This window comes from Pan paniscus, chromosome 8 (genome assembly GCF_029289425.2).
Source record: "Pan paniscus chromosome 8, NHGRI_mPanPan1-v2.0_pri, whole genome shotgun sequence".
NCBI classification, from domain to species: domain Eukaryota; kingdom Metazoa; phylum Chordata; class Mammalia; order Primates; family Hominidae; genus Pan; species Pan paniscus.
The window spans coordinates 139,317,797-139,332,875 of record NC_073257.2 but is presented as its reverse complement, the minus strand read 5'-3'; the positions used below and the strand labels follow the sequence as shown (position 1 = coordinate 139,332,875).

The 15,079-nt window shown below is 49.0% G+C and overlaps 1 protein-coding gene across 6 annotated transcripts in view; it reads right to left on the bottom strand.

Moving 5' to 3' along the window:
* Window positions 1-780: 780 nt before the first annotated feature.
* DOCK1 (dedicator of cytokinesis 1) overlaps window positions 781-15,079 on the bottom strand; it is a 561,485-nt gene continuing 547,186 nt past the window's right edge. For all 6 annotated transcript variants that reach the window (XM_063607571.1, XM_034931700.3, XM_034931698.3 and 3 more), the window contains 4 exons: window positions 14,017-14,215; window positions 8,952-9,105; window positions 5,725-5,876; window positions 781-1,961 (listed from right to left, as the gene is read on the bottom strand). In XM_063607571.1, coding sequence (XP_063463641.1) covers window positions 1,866-1,961; window positions 5,725-5,876; window positions 8,952-9,105; window positions 14,017-14,215 — 601 coding nt within the window. In that variant the 3' untranslated portion in view covers window positions 781-1,865. The remainder of the gene's footprint in view (window positions 1,962-5,724; window positions 5,877-8,951; window positions 9,106-14,016; window positions 14,216-15,079) is intronic.

The following is a 15,079-nucleotide window of genomic DNA, read 5'->3' as shown; positions in this document are numbered from 1 at the left end:
CCTACATGGGTGTGCCCATTCGACGATTTCTAGGGTTGAGGATAATATTCAGTTTCTCACACACTCGACAGAAGATGAATATTTATCTTGGTGCAACAGTTGAAACAGTAAAGATTCTTGAAGAAAAAAATCCCACATTCACACAGGCCTACAGTTTCTCGGGGGTGGTCTGGATATTTAGAAGCATGAATACGCTGGGGACAGCACCTGAGTAGGAGGAAGAGCCTCCCAGCTTCCTGGGCTCCACAGCAGCCTCCTTCTAGGCCGGGTTAGATGGGCAGAGGGCACATCCTTATGGCTTCCACACGTCTGGCAGGAGCAGAGGTGAGAGCCCCGTCCATTGAGAAGAGAACCCACTGCCTTCCTTGTTTCTTGCCACCCCAGATCCAGCCAGATAGGCCCTGGAGAAAGCTCTCTATGTCCAGACCTCTACAGCTAAATCACACACCCATTAACCAAAGCCCTCTCTTAAATTAGCAGCTGAAAAGAGGCCCACATGATCTGCAGCCCCACAGCCCTCTGGCTTTGGTGATGGGGAAGCACTCAGCTGGGCTCTGCTTAGCTCCTGTCTATCAGGACGTGCAGCCATGCACGGGACACGGGCACTTCCCATCTGGGCTCCAGATCAGACACAATTAACAGAGAGGATTAAAAACAATGTTGGAGGAAGAGGTGCATATATAAATGTGTGTCACCAAGCACTTTAACAAAGCAGAATAGAAACAGCAGCGTCTGTATTTTACAATCAAGGATGAAAACATAATTCGTCAGACACTGTGAGTCTTTTAAAATAACATTTTATTTTTCGTTGTCAATGATTAACTTTTGAGTCTATTAGAAGAGTATCATGATTATAGTGAATAAAAAAATATAGATGAGAGAATACAAATATTAGGTTATACAAAGTTAGTTTTTTAAAAATCATTGTCCACCAAAATTTTCAGGACTTTGGAGTTCTGAAAAAAAAAATGTGTGTGTGTGTGTGTGTTTTAACACTTCCAGCAGTTAAAAATTAAGAACACATATGGATAATCATTGGTGGACGCCTATTATAATAAACAGAAGGACCACAAAAATTAAAACAAGTTCTAAGAACCATCATATATACAAATTTCTGTACAGAATGAGGACAAAAACAATTCACCCAATTAAAACCAGCTCTTGTGGTACATATACTCTTTTTCAGAAAAGAACGAACACTTATCTTCCTGTATTCATTTGTTTTTCCATTTGATTCAGTATTCTTAATGCTGTTTCCACCCCATAAATTAGTAACTGTTCAGTAGCTGAGAAATATCCTATTTTCAATTATGCAGGGGAAATCAGGAGCTTCCCTGGAGGGGTTGAACTTCATTGTCTGATGTAGGTTGGAGACACACCTCAACCAACGAAGTCACACCACCAGCTGGAACAAGGAGGGGTTGGATACAACATCCCATGACAGTGAGGAGGATTCTTATACATCATCACTACACAGCTTCCCAAGAGTGATGGCCTAGCCTCTCCTACTTGGCTGAGCTCAGAGCAATTGAGCTCTTTGCAAATACAAGTCATTTGGCACAAAAGAAAGAATGTTTGGGCAAGACTCAGACTCTCTCAGAGCCAGACACACTCAGAGGCCCCCAACTCTGATAACTACGATGGCACATCCCGGACCCATATCTACCTCCCAGACCCACCTTGCTCCATGACGCTAAAGGCCACTCACTCCATGGTGAGAACTGAACTCCTCTGAAGGAAAAGCAATCGCACGAAATGTTAACATCACAGGCCCAATGAGGTAAACAGCAGACTCAGGGGACACAGAAGGAGAGGGCATGGAGATGGGGAGGGGCAGCACACTCTTTCCAGACAGCCTTGCGACGTCACTGCACGATCCCGGAGTCCACCGATGTCTGCTTGCGAGTTGTCTTTGGAGGGGGAGGAGGCGGAGTTTTGCTGGGCAGTGGAGGTGGCAGATGCTAAAAAACATGAGGATGGGGAAGATGTCACATAACTGATGTCCTGACAGAAAAGACACCGTCTCCAGGTGGGGTCTGACCTGGCACAGCCACTCAGCTGGAACCATCCTCTCCACATGAGTTGGGCTCCATCCTGTCCGACTTGGGGCTGGCAGGTCTACTAGGCTCAAGACTGGGCTGCTATGGGCCTGGGCCTTTCTGACGCCTCTGAGCACTCTCCCACCGTCTGCATAGCCCCTGAGAGGTACCATTGCCCTTTGCGTGGCCTTTTTAAATCTAGATGCTATCGACCAAGTTATCCATCTATTGTCTAAGGGATAAATAAGTCCTTAGAGGCACTCTCCAGGGGTGAGATGAGAGACCTTCTTTTGCTTTCTGAGCTTCGGGCAAAGGTTAGCAAGCTTCTCCCGGAAAGGGCTAGACAGTACATATTTCCAGCTTTTTGGCAGGCCACACGGTCTCTGTTGCAGCCACTCAATGCCACTGGTGTGGCCGAAAAGCGGTCATTGACAGTGTGTACAGAAAGGGGTGTGGCTGTGTTCCAAGAAAACTATTCACAGAAACAGGTGGCTGGCTGGCTGGCTTCAGCTCATGGGCATATATTACTTTAGATTCCAACAAAAAACATTAATTTCCAATGTGAAGATAATAGCAAACCCCTTGCTGATGGACCTGGCTGGAGTGTTATGACTGAGGGCAGCTGCACCCTATTGCTTTTGGGACCCTCATGCCCATCACACACACCTGATGTGCAGGAGACTCTCTAGAAATATGGTTCGATCGAATAGAAAACTGGATGAATGAGTGAATAAATGAATGAGTGAATAAACGAGTCAGTGGATAAATGAAGAAATGAACAGGTAAGTAAACAAATGAATGAAGAAGTGAACAGACCAGGGTAAGTGGGAGCATGCCACAGGCAGAAGAACCAGAATGAAATCACAGAACACTATCGTCTAACTTAAGGGTAAGAGTGGATTTTTATCAGCCTCTCAGTGTGGGTTTGCATTTAGCTGAATGTGAGAAAAGAGGTTTTCAAGGATAGACAGTGACGCAGTAGTCTCTCACTCATCGCCCAGATTTCCTCCTGATTCACAGACTAGTAAATACAAAAATGACCTAATGCTTAACACAGAGAGGAGAATAAATGTGGAAAAGTAAAGCTGATATAAAGATGTCCTATGAGTATATGACCTTATATTAAGGAAGGTAAAACAACAATTAAGTCTTTTTAAGGTTGGTTAGAACCGTTAAAAGACACATCTATTTTGAGGTCTGATGAAACTGTTTGTTTACATGTGAAAGCCACACTCACTGATAGGCCAATGAGGAGCAGGTAAGCACCACATTAACACAGCCTGATACCAACACAGCGCTGCAAATGACCTCTATGCCAAATATGAGCATGTCAAAAGTTTATCACCATTAAGCAAAATGATAGCTCAGATTACTGACAGGAAGAGCCATTTGGAAAGAAATGACAGCTTAGTGGCAACAACTGAAGACAGAGTTGCCTACAAGCCTGAGGCTGATCAATGAGAGTGACAGGAGGATATTGATCACACCCCCATCATGGCAGATGGATGATCATTATCCTAGAACAGCTCTCAGGGCCTGTGCAAAGGGAGGCACCCCAGGAAATGCAACCGCTTCTGCCTAATGATGACATACTAACCACCAGCGTGTCACCTGAGCATGCACTCAGGCTGCAAGTAAATTAAACAAGAAACAAAGACCAAAGACACCTGGGTCATTAATCTAATTGAATTCACACCCCCTTTATCAATTGAGAGAGAGCTAATCCATGTTATCCCTTACTTAATCAACTGTATGTGGCATCAGTAACCCACAATGGTGTACCCAAGAAATTGAGACAATAAAATGTTATCCCGGAGTTGATTTGTAACAAGAAGAGGAATTGGCTGTAATTCTAAGTTTAGAATTTTCAGTTTACTAGTGTAGGGAGACTAGGGGGAACATTCCTGCCTTTGCAATAAAATAGAGAGATGAAAATGTGACCAATTAACGAAGCTGTTAGGGAAACAATACTCCAAGCAACCCAATATTCTTGTTAGACCCCCTGAATCTCCTTTTGCTCTCACAAGTAGTTAGAAATGGCTGGGGAAGGTCAGGCTTCCATTTCTGTGGTGGAACAAACCATTCCAGCCTGCCGGAAAGCCCTCTTCACAGGGGAACCTGGTGCCTCCTCCAGGACCGGTTCCCCATCGAGGCATCTCTAGGGAGAGGGAGCCTGTTTAAATGGCACCTGGGTCTCAGAAGAGCAATCTGCCTCTTTGATATTAAAGATGACTGCTTGTTTAGTTTTCTGATACAAAGGGAATGATGAAATACGTATGCTGTACACAAACACCCTCTCTCTTCCACTCCTCTCATAAGGGATGACCTTGTGGAACACTCCGTCAACGAGTCTCCATAAAAAAAAAGAAAAAGAAATGGCACGTGGGATGTATATTGTTTATTAAAGAAAAATAAAAAAAAAACACACCATGTCTCACCATTATGAAAAAAAACAGAGCCACCCAACAATCTCATGTTTTCAATGTTCTACAGGAGTTTTGCGGCCATATAATTACTTCACTGAGGCTGGATAGCAAAAAAAATATGGCCAGCTGTCCACATATGAAGAGGGATATTTTACCCTTCAGACACCACTGATTTAATTGTCAAAGGCTGTGAATAACATGGCGTGGGGAGGGCTGAGCCTAGAAGCAGAAGTTCCCGCCGCGGCTGAGTCAATCACTCGCCCGCCTCCATCCCACTCATGCTGCCCTCCACACATGCCCGGGCCCGACATGAGGATGGGGCTGGGACCCGCAAGGATGAGTGACGCCCAACAGCATCCTTGAGAACCAGGAGAGGAACGGGGTGGATCTCAAAAGAATGTTTCTAGAACTGTCAACTGGTAACTGAGGTGCTTGTTTAAATGGCTTTTCATGACTTTGACTAATATTTGTACGGGCAGGCAGGCCCAGGAGCTGTTCGGCAAAAGGCACTTTAGGTGGGATGAATGACTAAAACAGCTGCTGGGGGGTACCAGCTTCAGGGACTCACACTGAAGAGGGGTTCCAGCAGGTTGCTTAGGCTTACAAAGGCCAGTGCTGCTGGAGGAAGCCAGGTCAGCACCCCTGAACTAGCACTGGGGAAGGTGCCCAGGGGTGGGGGCACATTGAGGATGACTGTGCCCAGGAGCCAAACCTGGCTGTCCTCTGCAGTCTCCGTAAGGTGAGTGCCTGTCACCACCCAGGAGCTCCCAGCACCAGGTGAGGCTGCCTGCAGGGATGTTTGGAGACAAGCTTCTCCAGGGCCAAGCAGGTGTACAACAGGTGCCTGCCATACAGGGCGATATTGGCCAACCTCTTTAAAAAGTCAGACCTCTTGATAGAAAAGCTACTTCTCAAAAATCAAAATTTCATTAGAATTGCATCTCCAGTGGAATGATCTCCATGGTGATGATAACCGATGACAACCTTGGAATGTCTATCCTCTTCCTCGTTCTGAGGCATGGTATCAAAATGTGCTTTTTGATGCAGTTATTGATAATGACGCAGAGCCACAGATCTTACCCACTGGAGTCCTTACTGCTTTGATATCTTTTTGCAAAATCAAACCCGGGCCCATCATACATGGTTTTCCTCATGTGCTCACTAGCCCGAAGTAAACCTGCTAGTATCTGGAATGAGGGACTCGTCCTACTTTGTGGAGGCGAAGCAATGAAAGCCCGTGTTTCAGATTGCCGACTTACCCTCTGGTGTGGAGGGGGAGGTGGAGGTGTTGGCGAGCCCAGCAAGTCCTGGTTTTCCATCAAATTCCCGTAATCTGCCACGCTGCCTTTGAGAGGCAGAGGGGGTGGGACATCGGCCACGTCCGCCCCCGTCATGCCGTTCAGCTCCAAGCCTGGAAAACCGGGATCTATTTAAAATCAGCCCAACTTCCCCACGGAGCCTGACTGCTCAGGGAGCTGCTCCACGTTCCCTCCCAGAGAGGCAGGCACAGCAGAAACATTTCATCTGGCAGAAAACGTTTGTCAACAGAGCAGATGAGGGCAGGGAGGGAGCGAACACAAAGGGTGGGACCCTCTCCTAACGGCAATGTTCTAGAAAGAGAATAGCAAGTATCACATGAACACTAAAACTGGAGTGTGAAGCAAGGCATCGAGCCACTGTAGAAAGGGTGATGTTCACCCCGGCCTCTTCTGTCCCTGCTCGGGCCCCCTGCCTCGGTGGAAGTTAAACAGCTGGGTGCCACAGGACCGTCTCCGCTGTTGCTGCTACTGCTTTCGAAGCCCAGCCAGGCCCCTGCAGTCACCCCTGCAGTTATCACCTGGAGAGATTCACTAAGCAAAGTCTAACACGCCGACCAGCCACCCAGCTTCCCATCTCTTTCCACAGGAAAATCCACAGTCATATGACATGAAGTCATTAGCCATAGCAGTCACTGTGGCTGTTGCTTTAAATAAGCCAAGGGGAAGTACAATTGATTTTTAAAGTAAACTGGATAAAATAGCCGTTTTCAAACGGAGGAATAATCATTAAGGCAGGATATTTTCTCAAACCTTGTTGAGACTCTTAAAAATAATTTGTTTTCTTTTATATTAAAGAGAGAAAAATTGACATTTTTACTGATGAGTCTCTTTTGGAGTTTTCCCCTAGGATTCATCTGATGAAAAATCCTTTATTAGGAAAATGCATGCTAGGAAGGCCACACTGTCAGCTTATAAGGAAGCTCTGCCATGGGGCTGAGGGAAATACGAAGGCTTCGGTGAGTGACTGTCCTCATGATTGCTGCCTACTTCTTTGCTATTATTGTGGTAAGATATACATGACATAAAATTTGCCATTTTAGCCATCCTTTAGGGGACAATTTGGTGGCATTAATCACATCGACCGTGGGGGATAACCATCACCATGATGTATTTCTGAAACATTTCCATCACCCCAAACGGAATTCTGTACCCATTAAACAGTAACTCTCCACTCCTCTCTCCCGCCCCTAGTATCCTCTATTCTACTTTCTTTTTTTTTTCTTTTCTTTTTGTTTGGGATGGAGTCTCGCTGTGTCGCCCAGGCTGGAGTGCAGTGGTGCGATCTCAGCTCACTGCAACCTCCGCCTCCCAGGTTCAAGTGATTCTCCTGCCTCAGCCTTCTGAGTAGCTGAGATTATAGGCACGCACCACCACACCCAGCTAATTATTGTATTTTTAGTAGAGACGGGGTTTTACCATGTTGACTGGCTGGTCTCGAACTCCTGACCTCAGCTGATCCACCCACCTCGGACTCCCAAAGTGCTGGGATGACAGGCGTGAGCCATGCCTTTCTGTCTCTATGAACTTGCCTTAGATATTTGATTTAGGTGGAGTCATATAATATTTGTCCCTTTGTGACTGATCTATTTCACTCAGCATCATGGTTCTGAGGTTCGTCCGTGCTGTAGCATGTGTCAGAACTTCACTCCTTTCTACGGCTGGGTAATGTTCCATTGCACGGACATTTCTTTGGATGTACATTTTGTTAATCTGGCCATCAGTTGATGGACATTTGGCCTGTGTTTGCTTACTGGCTCTTGAAAAATACTGCTATGAATATGAAGTATCTGTTGGAGTCCCTGTCTTCAATTCTTTGGAGTACAGGCCTAGAAGCAGGACTGCCAGTTGATATTATAGGTTTATTCTACGTTGAACTTTGGAGGAACCACTAAATTGTTTTCCGCAGCAGCAGTGATGGTGTCTGTTTTCAATATTAAAATAGATTTCAAACACATTTTTAGAAAGATCATGTAGTAATAGTGCAAGGATGTGAAGATGCACCCTCCAAAGACATATCCAGTGCCCAGAAAGCTCTTTGCCCACTCAATTAGACTCACGCATCCCCTCCTGCAGCCAGCCTCCCCACCGACAGTCTCCAGAATCATGACTGCTCCCCTTTCAGCAAGAGGAAAATCAGGAGCAGAGGACAATCACTCACTGCCTTGCACAGCCCTCGCCACAGGGCACAGAGCTCTCCTGCCTGGGACCCCTCTCTGTGCCACAGGAAGGAGAGTGGGCTCCCCGGTTCTGCTGCCATCCCCATCCTCAGCACCTTCTCCCTGCCAAGATTTCTCCTCTCTGCTGGCTCTGAATCTAGTGGTGAAAAGCTGTCTGCCACTTAGAGTAAGTTGAGTAGAGTCTCTCCAAAATGTAGACCTCTTAGGGCCACCCAGAACCTCAGAATGTACCTTATTTGGATGTAGGGTCTTTGCGGATGTAATTAGTGAAGGATCTCAAGGTGAGATCATCCTGGATTTGCAAGAAGAGAGGACACCGAGAAGGAGGCCACGTGGAGACAGGGGCAGAGAGGGGAGTGATGTGGCCACAAGCCAAGGAGGGCTAGGGACTGCTGGGAGCCACCAGAAGCTGGAGGGAGGCCCGGGACAGGCTCTCCCTTGGAGCCACCAGAGGGAACCAACTTGCCACCTCCTTGATTTCAGAGTTTTGGCCTCCAAAACCTTCAGAGAACAAATTTCTGCTGTTTGGAGCCACCAGTTTTGTGGGAACTTCTAGGGTAATTTAAACATTGGTCAAAACTAGAAAAATAAGCTGTGCCCCTTAGCTGTTGCCAACTGCCTGAAGGTGCTTCTCCAGCGCACAGTCCTAGACACAAGCAGGCCCACGGCCTCCTGCAGCTCTGCGTCCTGGGATAGAAAGTGTGGTGGTTCCACGTGCCTCACAGGTCCCCTCCACATGGACCCTGGGACAGACCCTGCACTTTCTGCCCCTCCAGTGCTGGAGACCTGGGCTCTGGATTTTGGCCTGATTTGCGGAAGTCCAGACTCTACAGCCTGTCCCAGGGGACACTCCCAGGAAGCCAGGTGTTTATCTAAACTCCCACCCTCTGCTGCAAGGGGAGGGAGGAAGCGCTTCTAACCTCAGAGCCTTCAGTGAGGGGAAGTCACGGAGCTATAGCACGATTTGTATGTGGGGAGTGTTCCACTTACTCGACTGCATGCTGAAGCTGAGCTTGGCCCTTGGTGTAACCGGAGGGGGTGTTTGCTGGGAGGATGGTGACGAGGGGGACACCGAGAAGCGCCTTTCGCTTCCAATGACGTTCATCACCTGGCTCTTCGGTCTCTGGGGCCGCAGGGGACTTATCTACATCGAAAGGACAGAAAGAGCACAGTTACGGGCTGTTATGGGCTGAGTTGCATTTTCACCTAAATTCCTATGTTGAAGTCCTGACCCCCATTACCTTAGAATATGACCTTAACTGGAAATAGGGTCTTTGCAAATGATCAAGCTAAGGTGTGGCTCTTAGGGTGGGCCTGTTAGAGTGGGCAGATAGTAAGACATGAAAAGGAAAGGGGGACTGGGGGAGGAAACTCTGGAAACTCTGGAAAACCCCAGAGACCCCCCAAAACACACATGCTAGGTGTGAGCAGAGGGGAGGAGAATACCTAGGCAGGAGGCAGCATCCTGAAACACCCCATAAGACACCCAGTAATTGCTCCCTCTGTAGCTAACCTGTGACAATGTAACTAGCTACATGCTGATCAGGAGGGAAACAGGGCAAGGGATGAATGCCTAAGAGATACACACGCACAGTATGTACAGATTTGACCGCTGTACGACCTTCTTGGGGTGGCGGTAATGAGCAATGCCACCATTAGGTAGGTTCCTATTGATCACTGAGCCCCACGTGTGCACATCAACTAGCAGCAAGGGAGAGCCCCACAAACCTGGGCAGGAACTAGGCAGGGAAAAGGTGGAGACTTAAGACAGAGCAGGGAAAACAGACAAAGACAAAGGGAGAGGCTTAAGACAGAGGTGGGAGCTTAAAACAGTCCAATATAAAAACCACAACACAGAACTCCTGGGGGCTGCTCTCCACAGGGTCAGCCTGCTCCTCTCCCAGAGTCCATGCTACTTTTATTTCCTTAATAAGCCTACTTTACCTACTTTACTAATTTCCCTACTTTACTAATTGGTCTCTTGGCTGAATTCTTTCCTCTAAGAAGACTAAGAACCAAGGACCTGCACACTTCCCAGTAACAGGTCGAATTCCAACAGGACAGGTGACCTTATGAAAAAGGGAAATCTGGACATGGATGTGTCCAAATTTGGGAGGGCACAACGTGAAGATGAAAGCAGAGGTCAGGGTGATGCTTTTATCAGCCAAGAAACGCCAGAGATGGCAGCAAACCCCCAGACAGGAGGAGAGAGGCATGTGCAGACTCTCCCTCACAGCCTCTGAAGGAATCAGCCCTGCCGACGCCTCTAGAACTGGGAGATGATGAATTTCTGGGGTTGGAGCCGCCCAGCATGTGGTTACAGCAGACCTCCCCCACACGAGGGGCTGGCACTGCTGTCCTCACACAGCCTGGGCTGGACAGCACATCGCAGGTGACCTGAATATAGATGCAAAAGTGGCTGAGTATTGTTGCAAGCCACGCAGATACCCAGCAAGGACATACGGGGCAACATCCGTGCGGTCAAGAACAGAATCAATGGCCTGTTCCATGGCAGAATTATTCCCAGGTGTGCTCAGCATGCTTTGGTCTCCTTGGCGTGTACCTGAACGTCTAGGAATTGGCTGAAGGATTTTTGCTATTCCTTTCCTTTGCTTCTTCTCTCATCCTAGGTCATTACTGGGCAGGGATTCTTTTTCTCTCCTTTTCAATGCATTTTTTCCTGCTCATCTCTGGCTTTTGGAGGCACTTGACTTTCCCCCACCTAAGCCCTTTCCCTGTTTGTTCCATCAGTAAGTTGTATTTACATATTTCTTACAGGTTGGTCTCAGATCATCAGGCTTTGGGGAACAGGAGCAGTTACAAAATACTCTGACGCAGGAGTAATTAGAAAACGTATTAACCCAGCCAAAAAGGAGGGGTCAAGGTTCTCCCCCAAGGAAGGGCAGGCAGGTGAGTGGGCCGCTCTGGGCTTGGTGCTGCGGCTGGGTCTGGGGGCCTGGTGGATGCGCTGTGCTGGTTTGGGTGAGCAACAGAGCACACAGGCTTCAATGTCTGCCCCAGGAGGAGTCAGCCGTGCCAGGGCCAGTCTGGAGGTTACTGAGGCTGGAAGGAGGAAATGGGAACTAGGCTTGGGAGGAAGATTCAGGCCCTCTGGTAAATGAGTGACAGAGCCAGGCCAACAGGTCTATTTCCAGAACTATCCTGTGCTGTCGGGGTAGCCAAGCACCCAGGAGCTGCACCTCCTCTGAAGAAATGGCCTTGTTCCAGGCAGCAAAACTGCTGTGGGAAGTCAGGAAAGGCCGGGTGAGGCGCTGGGCTCTCTGAAGGTGAATGTGCTGGCAAGAGAGATTTGGGGTCTGCTAAGGTGCTTCTCCTGGCTTCCCTGCATCCCAGGGCGGGCACATTCTGATTCAGAGAGCTGAGGAGGCTGGACTGCTGAGATGCAAATCACAGCCTGGAGGCTCTGGCTGGAGAGGCTCAGCTAAAGGTCAGGAAATTGTTGATGATGCAAATCGAGTAGGAAACCGAACCCAGCCACAGGGGTGAGGAGGGAAAACCTTTGCAGAAGCTGGGGTGCAGGGGAGGCCAGCAGGGGGGAAGGGCAAGGAGGACACTACAGTGGGGGTGGGGGGGGGTGGCTGGTGTTGTCCCCGGGGAATGGGTTGCTGCTTCGGTTCCTGTGAACCTCCTCCCCCGCACCTCCCCTCCTGCGCATGGCTGGTCACAGGCACGCAGCCGCCTGCTAGGAAACTTCAGGTGTCTGACTGTCCTCACAGACCTTGCCGGCACCCGTCCCCTGGAGGAGGTGGCCTCTGCGTAGACAGACAGGTTGCTGGGCTGGACCAAGAATAGTAAGCCTGTCCCCAGTGGGAGGTTCGGATTCTCCGCCTCCTGGTGCTGGAAGGTTCAAGCTGACACTGGGCCAGATGCTGAGAAGCACCGCCAAGGTTCTGTGCTCTGACCTTGGTGAGTTCCTGTGGATTTGCTGAGGGTGCTAGGGCCAGCCGTGGGGAGGCAGCCCTCGTGGGGCTGCCCCTAGCCCTGCTGCTTGCAAGGACCCTAGAAGGATGCCTGGGCCACCAAGGGCAGGGACAGAAAATGCACTGTGCTGGCTCTGTGCCTGTCACGTGTGTGCTTGTGTCCTTGGACTTCTTTTCACACAAGTCAGCTGTGATCAATTCTGCCACTTGGCACAACTGCTCCGAGGCCCTCCAATTTAGCATCTTAAAACGGAGCTTAAATTAAAATGTATGAAAGACTTGCACAGTGTCTGGCACTAAGTAATATTCAAAAATGCTTCTGTTCATTCCCCTACCCAGCTACAATGTTTTGAGACTTGAGAAATCTACCTGGGGCTTGAGAGATGGAGACTTCAGCCAGCCTCCGGGGTGGTGGGCATCTCAACTTCCCAGAATAGCAGACAGAGCATGCTGTGTGGTCAGGAACCCCTCAATCTGCTGGACGCTGAGCGTCTGGGTACTTCAGGCCAGCCTCCAGCCAGTGCCCCCCGGTCTGACATCCTCGGCCACCCTCATGGGAATTCTCCAGCCCAGCTGCAGCCACAGCACCTACCCACAGGCCGCAGAGCAGTGCTGGCCTGTTGGACATCAAGTCATGGCCGGGGCGTTTGCCTTCCACCTCTAGATAGCCAGGTAGCATGTGACTGCTTTCTGAGTGGCATGAAGTATAGATAAAACCTACCTTCTGGGTTTTAAGTTATAAACAAGCAGTGCAGTATGTCTAACCCTCTAATCACAGCCCGCCGACGCCCAGGGCTGAGACAAGCAGACACCCACCCATTTCCAGGGAGGGCGGCTCCAATCCTGACTTCGCCTTTGATGCTGACAGCCCATGAGAACTCCTTCATTTTTGTTTCCAACTACAGCTAGCACTTTCGGAATCAAGTTCGCCCGGGAAGTGGGCTGTGCCTCATCTTCGCACTCAGACTCTGATACAGCTCGGATATCTGTCCCCTCCAACTCTCATGTTGAAATGTTGGGGGTGCGGCCAGTGGGAGGCATCTGGGTCCTGGGAGGAGATCTCTCGTGAAGGGCTTGGTGCTGTCCTTGCAGTAATGGGGGTAATGAGTGGGTCCTCATTCTATCAGTTCACGTGAGACCTAGTTATTTAAAGGAGCCTGGAACACACCCCTCACCCCCCACCCATACTCTTTCTCACCATGTGACATGCCTGCTCCCCTCCCCTGCCTTCAGCCAAGAATAAAAGCCTCCTGAGGCCTCACCAGAAGCCAAGCAGATGCTACTGCCATGCTTGTACAGCCTGCAGAACCATGAGCCAAATCAACCTCTTCATAAATGACGCAGGCTCAGTTATTCCTTCGCAGTAACACAAAACAGACAAACACAGACTCCCAATGCGGTGCACTTCTGGGAGGATCAGCCCTCAGGCCCAGCCCCAGGATGAGAGCCGGCTCCTCGGTTTCACCGCCCTCACACGCCCACGACTGTGGAATGAACGAGACTCACTGGGACCCGTCTTCAAGGTCAGCTCAGCAGTACGGGTCATGTGAAGTCCCTGTTAAGTCCTTGTGAAAGACGGCCAGGAGATTTAAAGGTGGAGCAGATGAGACACAGCAGGATACCCCAGGACCAGGTCCAGCTGCTGGGGCCCGGTGGGAAGAGGTCTTTGGATTCTAGTTCCGCTGATCTTAACACTTGGGCCGTAACTAGCTTAGAAGAGTTCCAGTCAGCAAGGGGCAAGGGGAAGGCATTAGCGGACACTGAGGACTGTTTCCTGACAACAAAAGGACTCCTGCTCATCTTCTGGGATATTAGGACATGTGTAGGAAACAAGTCCAACAGAGCGGCAGAGCCTAGCAGCAGAGCGGCCTCGCCCCAGGCCCTGCGGAAGGGGGACAAATGCTAAGCCCACCTTCCTCCAGGTCTCTCTGCGGCTCTGGCTGTCCTACTGCCTTGGGACATTTGAGGTTAGGGGAGGAGGACCCCAGGTTTCTGAGTTGCTAATTTATAACAAGTTCAATAAGAGCCCACTGTCAGCCCTGTTGGCTACAGGTAGGGCAAAGGTAGGTCCCTAAAGCTACCGCAGAGCGAGGAAAGATACCCTGTCAGGTTACCGTTTCCGAAAGGATCACAGCCTCAGACTGCTGCAGGGAAATGTCAGTGGGTTTAAATTCTTTCTCAAATATCTCTTGATGTTTGCTGTTCCTTTTTTCCTTCTTCTTGTCCTTCTTCTCCTTCTCCAGGTCATCCTTGTCCAGCTTGTCCTGGGACCTGGAGTGCATTTTCTTTGGCAGGAGAGGCTCCAGGGCAAACCTAAAGGAAAGGTCAATGACGTCTTAATAGGAGAGCAATTGCTTTCCAGCCCACAGACACGTGTAAAGTCACTCACAATCCATCGAAGACATTTACAATGAAAGCAGTGATTTAAAAGGGAGGCCAAGGGTGACTTCAGATACACAGTCACCAGATGCAAGGACTGTGTTTCAATCCCAACATAGATAAACTGGAAAAAGATAGAACACTTAGCACGACAGGGCAAATGTGAAGTCTGACCGGATATTTGATGATGATATTAAGGAATTGTTCATTTACGATGGGAGGATGGTATTTAGGGCATATTTCAAAAGGGGAACCCTCGTCTTTTAGAGATTTATATAGAAATATTTTGTCTACTTTTTAATGGGGAAAAATAGACGTCAATGCAAAGAAATGTCTGCTACCTTAATCCTGACCAAGGCTCTATGATTACAGATAGACGGTTGTTTTCAGGTGAAAGCACTTTGCATGGCTCAGTCAGAAGCAAGCCAGGGCCAGCTCACAGGTGCTTGGAGATGCCCTGAGGTTTCCAGCCGGCAACTAAGCTGGAGACAGAAGACTTGCATTCTAGGTCTGCCACTGTGGGTGACTCTTGATGTCCTCGTAACCTCTGGCAGCTGTCTCACTTATAAAAGGGTATAAAGACACCACCACCCTTCTGCCTACCCCACAGTTGCTGTAAAGACACATTCCTGGTTACACCATGGAGTAAATGAATCTTAGGCTAGTGTCTAAGGCATGTACCAAAAGGTTAGTGTGCAAGCATATCCACACATGATTGTGATTTGTCACTCCAACACAAGATTGGCATGCCCATCCTGTTTCTGGTCCTAGAAGTCCTATCAGCAGGTGGAAGAAATG